General features: G+C 37.9%; 1 protein-coding gene across 1 annotated transcript in view; it reads left to right on the forward strand.

Moving 5' to 3' along the window:
• The window catches only part of CFAP299 (cilia and flagella associated protein 299), a 696,770-nt gene that overhangs the window by 660,269 nt on the left and 24,357 nt on the right, over positions 1–12,144 (forward strand). The window contains exon 5 of the mRNA XM_055588903.1: positions 6,467–6,596. Coding sequence (XP_055444878.1) covers positions 6,467–6,596 — 130 coding nt within the window. The remainder of the gene's footprint in view (positions 1–6,466; positions 6,597–12,144) is intronic.

Below are 12,144 nucleotides of genomic sequence, written 5' to 3' on the forward strand. Positions count from 1 at the left end.
GGAAGCCCTGGACTCTTCTTTCCCTCCACAGATACACAGATTCAGTAACTATTCCCAGACAAATTCCCTTTGTAAGAAATCCAGAAACAACTGAAATGTCCGCGTACCCCCCAGTCAAATGAAAAGCAGCCTTAACAAAGCCAATAGAGATTTGAGACACCCTCTTACTGGATTACCTTTTGCCAGCTTTGCATCATACGATGCAAAAGAAACCCTCTAGCTCTCAGCTTCTCCCAGGGGAAGCAGGGATTGGTTTCTGTACCCAAACTCCCAGCTGTTCTAAGTGCGGCTCCCCAGGGAACTAACTTCCATTTTGCCAGTCTTGGACTTCTGTTGGGTCAGGCACATTCTATGCAACTGGAGGGAAATGGTTACAGCATCTTGGGCTGGTAGACATCATATATCCCACTCACTGCTCATCACAGAGCAAGGGACAAAATCCACAGCTGCCTGCCTCTTCCTGGGAAGGGAGAAAGTTAGAATGGGCCAATGAATCTCTATCCAAGTTGATAGGTGGTGGTCTTCTCCTGTAAAAAACCAGTTCATGAAGACTGGGAGAGGCATCTACTTTGTCTAATATGCAGGCAGCAACACATAAAGTCAAGGAAAATCAATCAGGCAAGAATGTTCCCCCCAAAAGGAATGAAATAAACCTCCAGATGCTGACCCTAAAAAAAAGTAGAAGTGTGTTAGTGTTAGTCACTCAGTTGTGTCCGACTCTTTCTGACCCCATGGACTGTAGCCCACCAGGTTTCTCTGTCCATGGAATTCTCCAGGCAATAATATTGCAGTGGGTTGCCATTTCCTTCTCCAAAGAAAAGTAGTAATCTGATATATATACCTGAAAGAGAATTGAAAATAACTTTCAGAAAGGTGCTCACTGAGGTCACGAACACAATGCATGAACAAAAGGAGAAACTGAACAAAGATAAATATTAAAAAGTACAAAACAAATCATGGAGCTAAAGACAATAATCAAACAAAACCCACTAAAGTGTTTCAACATCAAACTAGATCAAGCAAAATAAAACACTGGTGAATTTAAAGACTGGCCATTATCCATTCATCTGCTGATGGACATCTAGGTTGCTTCCATGTCCTGGCTATTATAATCAGTGCTGCGATGAACATTGGGGTGCACGTGTCCCTTTCAATTCTGGTTTCCTCGGTGTGTATGCCCAGCAGTGGGATTGCTGGGTCATAAGGCAGTTCTATTTCCAGTTTTTTAAGGAATCTCCACACTATTCTCCATAGTGGCTGTACTAGTTTTCATTCCCACCAACAGTGTAAGAGGGTTCCCTTTTCTCCAAACCCTCTCCAGCACTTATTGCTTGTAGACTTTTGGATCGCAGCCATTCTGACTGGCATGAAATGGTACCTCGTTGTGATTTTGATTTGCATCTCTCTGATAATAAGTGATGTTGAGCATCTTTTCATGTGTTTGTTAGCCATCTGTATGTCTTCATGTTGATGTATGGCAAAACCAATACAATACTGTAAAGTAATTAACCTCCAATTAAAATGAATAAATTTATATTAAAAAAAGAAATAGAAGATCAAAAAAAAAAACAGTCATTGGAAATAATTAGGTCAGAGAAGCAAAAAGAAAACAATGAAGAAAAGTGAACAAAGCTTAAGTGAGTTATGGGATACTGTCAAGAAAACCAATACAAGCAGTATAGGATTCCCAGAATGAGAAGACAGAAATAAAAGACCAGAAAACTTACCCAAAAAATAATAACTGAAACTTCCAAAATCTGAAAAAGGAAATGGATATCCAAATCCAAAAAGCTTGTTGTTGTTCAGTTGCTTGGTTGTGTCCAACTCTCTGTGACCCAAGGAGTGCAGCACACCAGACTTCTCTGTCCTTCATGATCACCTGAAGTTTGCTCAAACTCGTGTCCATTGAGTCAGTGATGTCATCCAACCATCTGGTCCTCTGCCCTCTTCTCCTCTTGCCCTCAATCTTTCCTAGCTTCAGGGTCTTTTCCAATGAGTTGGCTCACTGGAAAGCCAGTGAGGCCTCAGGAAGTCAGAGTATTGGAGCTTCAGCATCAGTCCTTCTAATGAATATTCAGGATTGATTTCCTATAGGATTGACTGGTTTGGTCTCCTTTCTATCCAACAGACTCTTAAAAGAGTCTTCTTTCAGCAACACAGTTAAAAGCATAAATTCTTAGGCACTTAGCCTTCTTTATGGTCCAACCCTCACATCCATACATGACTACTGGAAAAACCTTTGTTGGTAAAGTGATGTCTCTGATTATACAGACCTTTGTTGCCAAAGTGATGTCTCTGCTTTCAACACACTGTCTAGGTGGATTTAATAATCAATTGACATCAAATTTCACGGAAACAAGACAAGTAAGCTATAAAGCCCTGCTGTACAGTGTTGTACTTATAGTCAACATAATGTACACTTAAAATTTGTAAAGAGAGAAGGTCTCATGTTGGGTGTTCTTAATATAATAAATTAAATTTTAAGAAAGAGTACTTGTTTTAGAGCCTATAGACTGGGTTTGAGACTGTATTCTACTACTTGCTAGTAATATAAATTTTAAATATTTATCTTCTCTTAGCTCCAGTGTATGTGCTCAGTCATGTCTGACTCTTTGCAGCCCCATGGACTGTAGCCCGCCAAGCTCCTCTGTCCATGGAATTTTTCAGGCAAGAATACTGAAGTGGGTTGCCATTTCCTACTCCAGGAGATCTTCCTGATCCAGGGGTCAAACCCACATCTCTTTCATTTCCTGCATTGGCAAGCATCTTCTTTACCACTACAGCCACGTGGGAAGCCCCTTAGCTCCAGTGCCCTCATCTATATAATAGGAATAGAAATAAACAGTATGCAGGATTCTTACTAAAATCAAATTAATCTCCATAGAAGAGATATATCATAATGCTGTTACATATTAAATATATCATCTCATATGTAATTTTTTTTATGATAAAGCCTTTTTATACCTCCTGCCACTTTAGGATCCTGCTTTCTCTACTTTTCCCTCTTCACATCATGGAAACAAATTCAAGAATAGTTCATCCTAAAAAAAAAACTGACCTTTAATGTTTTATATCCTTTTCAGTGCTGTCCTAGTTTTCTTGTTTCCTTCACAACTAAATTAATAGAGGAATTTTTTATTCAATGATCTTTTCTCATCTTCTCTTAAATTCTCTATAACTGAATTTTGCTCCCACCATTTTACTGCAACTGTTTTTTTGTAATATCCTTCCAAGTGAAAATGTGGATGAACTCTTTTCATACATTATCTGAATTGTAAAGCATTTGGCACTGTAATCTTTCCTAAAGTACTGTTTCTTTATATATTCTCCTCTCTTCAGATTTTGCAATAAAATAACTCTCCTGGTTCTTCCTGATGCTTCAGATCACTATTTTTTAATTTCCTTTACTGATTCCTCTTCTTTTCCTATAAAATTGACATTCCCAGGTTTCACTCTTTTTTAAAATTTTTTTATTTTTATTAAAGTTTTTTTTATGCGAACCATTTTTAACATGTTTATTGAATATGTTACACTATTGCTTCTGTTTTATGTTTTGGTTTTTTGTCTGCAAGGCACATGGGATCTTAGTTCCCCAATCTGGGATCAAACCCTCACCCCCTGCATTGGAAGGTGAAGTCTTCACCACTGAACCACCAGGGAAGTCCCCCAGATTTCATTCTTAATCACATTTTCTCCTTTGTCTATCTCAGTCACCTATTGGAATTTAAATACTGCTGGTACTGCTGGTACTCCATCTAAGCATGCTCAGCCAGTCAGTCATGTCCAGCTCTTTGCAACCCCACAGCCTGTAGCCTGCCAGGCTCCTCCATCCATAGGATTGTCCCAGCAAGAATACTGGAGTGGGTTGCCATGTCCTCCTCCAGGGGATTTCCCCAACTCAGAGACAGAACCCACATCTCCTGCATTGCAGGCAAATTCTTTCTGCTGAGCTACTGGGGAAGTCCCTTCTCCATCTAAGAAAACTCTAAGTTTAGAAATGTATCCATTACCTATTTATTTTGTTAATATACATTTAGTATCTGCCATGTGTCAGGCATGGGCTGTAACAGGGAATTGGAAATATGGCAATAAACAGCACAAACCAAGACCTTTGCTTTCATTTTATTGGATATTTCCTGAGGATTTCAAGTTGAACACATTTAAAACTGAAATAATCCCCTTCTATCTCCTGCAATCTGTTCCCTACCTTGTGTTTTATTTCCTAGTAAACATTAATAATTCTATCCACTTAGGTATTCAAATCAGAAATCTGAGAGTAATCTAGACTCTTGTTGACATTTTTCTCATAACCATTAAATCCACTTTTCAGTATGTTATTAAATCCAGTTCCTCATTTTCATCCACAGACACACTTCACGATCACCTGGGCTCTGTATGTATAAAATGATATAGCTTTATGCCTACTTCATGGTGTTGACAATAAGATTAATGATATAATAGATCCCTTAGCCTCAAAACATTACCCAGTACATGGTGCTTATTAAATGTGTTAGTTATCATCATTAAATATTAATAATTATTAGCTATTAGAATTGGCATTTGAAATGAAGCTTATTACCCCTCCCTGAATAGGAGAACAAAAAGTATTGACCAAAAATCCAAGTCACTTCATCAAAAGTACCATGTGCTAGACAAATTGATTTTCTTACATAAAAAGTGTGTATATATACATATTAATATATATTCAAAAAATCTGCCTGAACTTCAATGAGGCTTTTCATTTGAAGTCTGAGCAACAAGATAGGAATGTGTGATATAAACCATGCCCCTCAGAGTATAACTATGACTCAAGCATTTTACTGAGATTGTCTCTATCTATATATCTCAGAAAGACACACACATAAAGTTGAGAGTCACACCCATGTCCCTTATTCCAGTTTGTCAGTCTCCTAACTGAACACCCAGGAGGATGGAGGTCAATTTATCTTCCTTATTATGAATTAAACTGAATTGAGGAACCCAGTTTGAGTGTGAAGTCAAATTGTCTTGTAATTCCTTTTCTACTGGATTGAATTTACCACCAGTACTATTGGGGGCTTTCATGTCATCAACCTATTGAGCACTGAGCCTGCCAAAACCTGGCTAAAGTGAGGACCTAGAAAGCATGAACGTTCAGCTCCTGCCCTCAATTCGTTAATCAGATAGTCATTCCTGCTCTCTTGGGAAGGGTTGACAAAACAGACAGAGGTGGTTGGAAAACTTCTTTTGCTAACTCTACGCCTCAGAAAGGGCAGATGTTATTATGTCTTGACCATAGAAGAAGTAAGAGGGGAAGAGAGAGACTAGTTCTCACTCATATGCACCCCTGAAGATATATGATCTATACAATCAGTTTTTGAATATTAAAATATTTGAAGGTAAACATATCACATTTTCAGGTAATAGCAAAATGTTGATGCCTCAGAAGACAATGTAATTCAGGGTGACTTTAATCAATGAAATCTACTCTTTCAAAATGAAGAAGAGCAGTAATAGAAGGCAAAACAACCCAGAAATAGGATAAGGGGGAAATGATTAAAAATAAATATTAAAAATATTTGAGATGCATACTGGGCTGTGAGCTATACATGTCTTATCTCAACAGCTGTCATTTTAAAAGCAAACATATATTAGAAATGTGTTAATGGGAATAAGATATGTAAAAATAAGTATGTTGAGGATGCTTCTAACACATAACAGCATTATATTTGTATTGACAAATAGATATAAAATAAGACATGGAAAAAATACAAAGTTTCCATAGAAGATCATCCAAAGAAATAGTTGAACAGGCAATGCTGAGTGGAAGAAAGAGTATGTGTGTGCTTTGAAACATACAGATCTGGGTTGAAATATTAGATTTAGAATGTTAACTATACTAGTTGAACTCCTCTGATATCTGTCTTGTCTGCGAAGTAAGAGCAGTTTCATATGGATGTTGTTGTAGAATACATCACATCATACCTGGCCTGTGGTCACCTCTCAAACACAAGTAGTTTTCTTACTGCCTGGGAAACATATCATTGAAAAATAGAGCCTTAAAGAAACAAATTAATTGGTTTTGAATGAAAAGAGGTGACTTAGCCTACTTTTCCTTCCAGTAAACAGTCTCTTATTTAATACTCTGAATACTCAATAACCTGAAGAGTCTGAGCTAGAAGAAATAGCCTTAAATTGCAACAATTTTCTTCTTCCTGGGAATATAATCCTGGAATAGGCCCTAGATCTTAGAGTGTCCAAACCAGGAAATCATGCAAAATAGTCATAAATATGTATCTAAATGATTAAGAACCCAGTCTAATCTTTTCTGCAAGAATTTTAATCATACCTGTGGTCTGCATGGTTCTACAGACTATGATCTTATCCATTTATCTTGAAGTTGACCTGCCCCAAATATTGTCTGGAATACACTTGTCCATTTAATTCATTATGCATATTAATTCCTAATAAATATTTATTTTTATAGTTTTTACAACTGGGACAGTCATATTGCTGTTTGGAATTCAACTCCCAACTACCAAGTGATTGCCGATAATCCAGAAGGCTTACTTTTCAAATACAAAAGAGACAGAAAAATTCTCAATGTGGACCCTAAGGTACATCTGCTTTTACATTTATGAATCTCATCATATTTATTGTATCTTTACTATCACTCAAAAATTATTAAATAATTGACCTTAAGTTTTTTTTTTAATTTATAAATGAAAAACTATGTGGAAACAAGCGTCTACTATCCTTAAAGAAAGAAAAAACTTCAAAACTTAATAAATTATCAGAAATCAACAGGGAAGAATTTGGGGGGAATTTAAATGGAACTCACATGTGGGAACACTCCTCTTTGCCTCGCAGCAGACTTAGGTCAGAGAACCAGTAGACTTCACATCCATTTTTTGCTCTGATTCTGTGGAGTCTAGTCACTGAATTTGGTGATGAGTCATTTACAGAAGAGAGGCCCTCATCTCACATACATACGCAGAATTCTAATATCCCTTTTTTATATGTGACTAACACTGAAGGCATTGGCACTCCAGTACTCTTGCCTGGCAAATCCCATGGACGGAGAAGCCTGGTAGGCTATGGTTCTTGGGGTCACTAGGAGTCAGACACGACTGAGGGACTTCACTTTCACTTTTCACTTTCATGCATTGAAGAAGGAAATGGCAACCCACTCCAGTGTTCTTGCCTGGAGAATCCCAGGGACGGGGGAGCCTGGTGGGCTGCTGTCTCTGGGGTCGCACAGAGTCGGACATGACTGAAGCAACTTAGCAGCAGGAGCAGCAGCAACACTGAAAACAATATTGTCTTCAATGCATTTGTGAGTGTTCACTTATGAATAGCAGAGAAGTATATGTGCACACCTTGTCTCTGATAGTGCCTCTTTACTCATAAATGGGTGTCAGAAAGAGAAAATGAAAGTTGCTCAGTCCTCTCTGACTCTTTGCCACCCCATGGACTGTAGCCTGCCAGGCTCCTCTGTCCATAGGATTCTCCAGGCAAGGATACTGGAGTGGGAATCCATTCCCTTCTCCAGGGGATCTTTCCAGCCCAGGGATTGAACCCGGGTCTCCCACATTGCAGGCAGATTCTTTACCATCTGAGCCACCTGGGAAGCCCCAAATGAGTGTCAGCACACTATCACTTGAGGCAAATTATAGAAAACCTAATAAATAGCATTCACAGAGTCTTTTCCTTTTTGTAGACTAAACTACATACATAAGAAAACATATAAAATGATAATAGCATTATTAATATGTGTGGAACAAGTTTTTGAATCAGTTTTGAATGGCATCACACAGACTATTTTAAGGCTTGATTTTAACCTATGCCATATACATATACCAAGAATGTATGCCATCAATTATAGTTTTTGTGTATGTCTTTGAAGAATCATTACTGAATCCAAACTGCTATTTGAATAGTTTGAATAGCTTTAATTAATAAACACTCATTTCCACAATAATCAATCATGAAATTTCAAAGACTTAATCAATAATCCATGAAACATAACATTTTCCTCTTTTTCCTGGAAGATTTTAACTCAAAAGATTCATGGTGACTCTGAAGGAAAGGTACTTCCAAAATCCTGGAAAATAAGGATTTGGATAATTAATAATAGAAGTATATGATTTTATATTATATTATACATGTATAAAGTATATTGGTCTTCCTGGTGTCTCAGACAGTAAAAGAATCTGCCTGCAATTCAGGAGACCTGGATTCAATCCCTGGGTTGGGAAGATCCCCTGGAGAAGGGAATGCCTACTCACTCCAATATTCTTGCCTGGAGAATTCCATGGACAGAGGACCCTGGCAGGCTGCAGTTCATGGAGTTGCAAAGAGTTGGGCACAACTGAGCAACTAACACTTTCATAAAATATATTATATAAAAGAATTGTTAAGTGAGACATCCAGTGATATTTGAGTACTTGCTCAGTTGCTCAGTAGTATCCAACTCTTTGCAACTCTATGGACTATAGCCCACCAGGCTCCTCTCTCCATGGAATTTTTCAGGCAAAAATACTGTAGTGGGTTGCCATTTTCTCTTCCAGGGGATCCTCCTGATCCTGGGATCAAACTCCCATCTCCTGTGTCCCCTGCATTGGCAGATGGATTCTTTACCACCGAGACACTTAGGAAGCCCCTATTTGGGTACTTACATTCCTTTAATTTTTTTTTTTTTAATCTTTTTGAAGGATAAAAACTAATGAAAAGAATGTTGGTCTTAGCACTAATAAACAAAATTCTAGGCCTTTATTATTAACTGGCTTCATGGTTTTGAGAAATTCACTTAACTTCTCTAGGCTTTGCTGTTCACAGCTGGAAGATGAGACTTTGTTGTTGTTGTTTGATCTCTGGAGTCCCTCTAGCTTTACCCAGGCCCAATTTGAAGAGATTCTAACTCAACTAGGCCTAGAAGTACATATTTTCATAAAGCTACCAGTGTGATTCTGCTGTAGATTGTCCATGAACCACAATTTGAAAAAGTCTTCCCTATAAAAACAATAATCTCAAGATCTGGTACTTTGTGTCCCAGACACAAGTGTTCTCAAACAAAACAGAACACATATATTTTCATTTTTATGGACTAAATATAAAATTAGCATGTATATCACCTACTTAATTTCTTAACTTATTTACCCTCTTCAAAGAGCCATAATCATTTTATATTTCATGCATCAACACAATAGCTCTTACAAACCTACAGGCAAGTCAAGAAATAAGCTAATAAGTCAAGTTTTTCAAACTACAAACAACAATTTGAGTTACATCTTTATACTCAATATCCTCCCTAACAATTCTGCTTAAAATTCTTCCTAAGATGAACATCTCATAATTCCATCTTTAAAGACTATAAAATATTAAGAACCATACAACTCAACTCTCCTTTTCCTTTCCTTCAAGTACTCTCTTTGAGATATTTTACGCCTGAAATTAAAGAGGTTGAGATATATGAAAGGTGGAGACAGTGGTAAACAGGATGTGTTTCCTTTGTACAACACAGATGTAGACTCATTAATTCTGAAGTGTGGTTCCCTTGAAACAGAGTTGTTTGTAAATGGAAAGAGTGGAAAAAAGAAAATCTTGCAGGTCTTAGAACAAGTAACATGAGTTCATTGGTTAAGAAATTCCAAATGCAATAAGAGTTTGGTTGCATTGAAAACAGGACCACTGGCTTTAACTTCCCTGCAGCTGTGTAACATCTGGAACAAATAAGGCCAGTTTCTATTTCTGAGTGAAGAATGCTTGTCTGAGTGATTCACACCCACCAAACTGTTTCCAGTGTATTATCTTTAGAAGGATTGAGTGGACACACTTTGTACTCACTGCTCTGCATCATCTGCACAAATGAAAAAAAAAAAAGGAATTTTCCTTTTGCTTTTAGGAAACATTAACCATGAAAGAGTTTGCTTTGAGTCTTAGCCTAACATAGGTGGTCTAAAAGTTTCATAATCTACTAATGAGAGATTGTTTAGAATAGTTAAAATAGGAAAAAAAAAAAAAAACCCTTTCATACTTACACCTTTTTTTTTTTTTCCTTTCCCCTCCCCTCTTCTATTTACTAATGTGAGAATAGAACCTATCACCTGGAAAAATGTCTGGTTAATAGATACTCAATAAATATTTATGGCATAAATGATTGAATGTATGATTCCCTCCAAACAAAAATGCAATGCTATACATAACAACAAGGGGAGGCGTATATTATGTCACTGATGCTTGAGGTAGCAGTAACAGAAACGGCACAGTCACACCACTCTGTATTGATCCAAGTAAGTCAGAAAAAATAAATATAGGAACTTATTGGTGGAAACAGCTAGTAGCGTGGCCATAATTTGAGACTTTGTTGAAGTTATGCAGGAATCTTTATTTTAGTATGTACTTCCAAGTGTTCTTGTGCAGCCCCAGGAATATGTAATTTAATCCATCTCAAATTCAGACTGTTAGAATATGTTTTTGATTTATGAACAAACTGACACAAACAGGTTAAATGACTTGCTCAGGGTCACAGACTTCTTTATTAGTAGAAACTAGTGATGAAACTTAAACTTAAATGTGAGACACCATAGGGAGCATAAAGATGAGCGTATGAGTTCAACACTTGCCCTTTAAGTGCTTGCAGGATTTTTAAGAAAACAGGCATGTAAAGAATATAAGGGCAACCTAAGGAGGAAAGTGATATGCTACAAAAAAAAATAGAAATGCTTTGGGGATTCAGGGGGGAGATGACTTTCGATCTAGGTCAGGGAGAGCATTGGAGATTGTTAAGGAATAATGGAGGAAATGATCTTTCATTGAAATTGAAGAATGATTAGGAATTGAACTCATAGAGATGAAGATGATACCTAGAAGGAAACCTATGAGTAAAGATAAGGTTGATGAGTATAAAACAAAGGAAAGGAAGACCTAAATAGCTAAAGCTAGCTGTTGAATTAGCCTGGAGAAGGAGTGGAATGGGAATAAAGCATGAAAAGATCATGAAAAGCCTTGAATGCAGAACTGGTGAGGACCTTGGACTAGTTCAGATCAGTTCAGTTCAGTCACTCAGTCCTGTATGACACTTTGCGACCCCATGAATCGCAGCATGCCAGGCCTCCCTGTCCATCACCAAATCCTGGAGTTCACTCAAACTCATGTCCATCGAGTCGGTGATGCCATCCAACCATCTCATCCTCTGTTGTCCCCTTCTCCTCCTGCCCACAATCCCTCCCAGCATCAGGGTCTTTTCCAATGAGTCAACTCTTCACATGAGGTGGCCAAAGGACTGGAGTTTCAGCTTTAGCATCAGTCCTTCCAAAGAACACCCAGGACTGATCTCCTTTAGGATGGACTGGTTAGATCTCCTTGCAGTCTAAGGGAATATCAAGAGTCTTCTCCAATACCACAGTTCAAAAGCATCAATTCTTTGGCGCTCAGCTTTCTTCACAGTCCAACTCTCACATCCATACATGACCACTGGAAAAACCATAGCCTTGACTAGATGGACCTTTGTTGGCAAAGTAATGTCTCTGCTTTTCAATATGCTATCTAGGTTGGTCATAACTTTCCTTCCAAGGAGTAAGTGTCTTTTAATTTCATGGCTGCAATCACCATCTTCAGTGATTTTGGAGCCCCAAAAAATAAAGGCTGACACTGTTTCCACTGTTTCCCCATCTATTTCCCATGAACTGATGGGACAGGATGCCATGATCTTAGTTTTCTAAATGTTGAGCCTTAACCGACCTTTTTCACTCTCCTCTTTCATTTTCATCAAGAGGCTTTTTAGTTCCTCTTCACTTTCTGCCATAAGGGTGGTGTCATCTGCATACCTGAGGTTATTGATATTTCTCCTGGCAATCTGGATTCCAGCTTGTGCTTCTTCCAGTCCAGCGTTTCTCATGATGTACTCTGCATATAAGTTAAATAAGCAGGGTGATAATATACAGCCTTCATGTACTCCTTTTCCTATTTGGAACCAGTCTGTTGTTCCATGTCCAGTTCTAACTGTTGCTTCCTGACCTGCATATAGGTTTCTCAAGAGGCAGGGCAGGTGGTCTGGTATTCCCATCTCTTTCAGAATTTTCCACAGTGTATTGTGATCCACACAGTCAAAGGCTTTGGCATAGTCAATAAAGCAGAAATAGATGTTTTCTGGAACTCTCTTGC

The sequence above is a fragment of the Bubalus kerabau genome, chromosome 7 (assembly GCF_029407905.1).
Source record: "Bubalus kerabau isolate K-KA32 ecotype Philippines breed swamp buffalo chromosome 7, PCC_UOA_SB_1v2, whole genome shotgun sequence".
Classification (NCBI taxonomy): domain Eukaryota; kingdom Metazoa; phylum Chordata; class Mammalia; order Artiodactyla; family Bovidae; genus Bubalus; species Bubalus kerabau.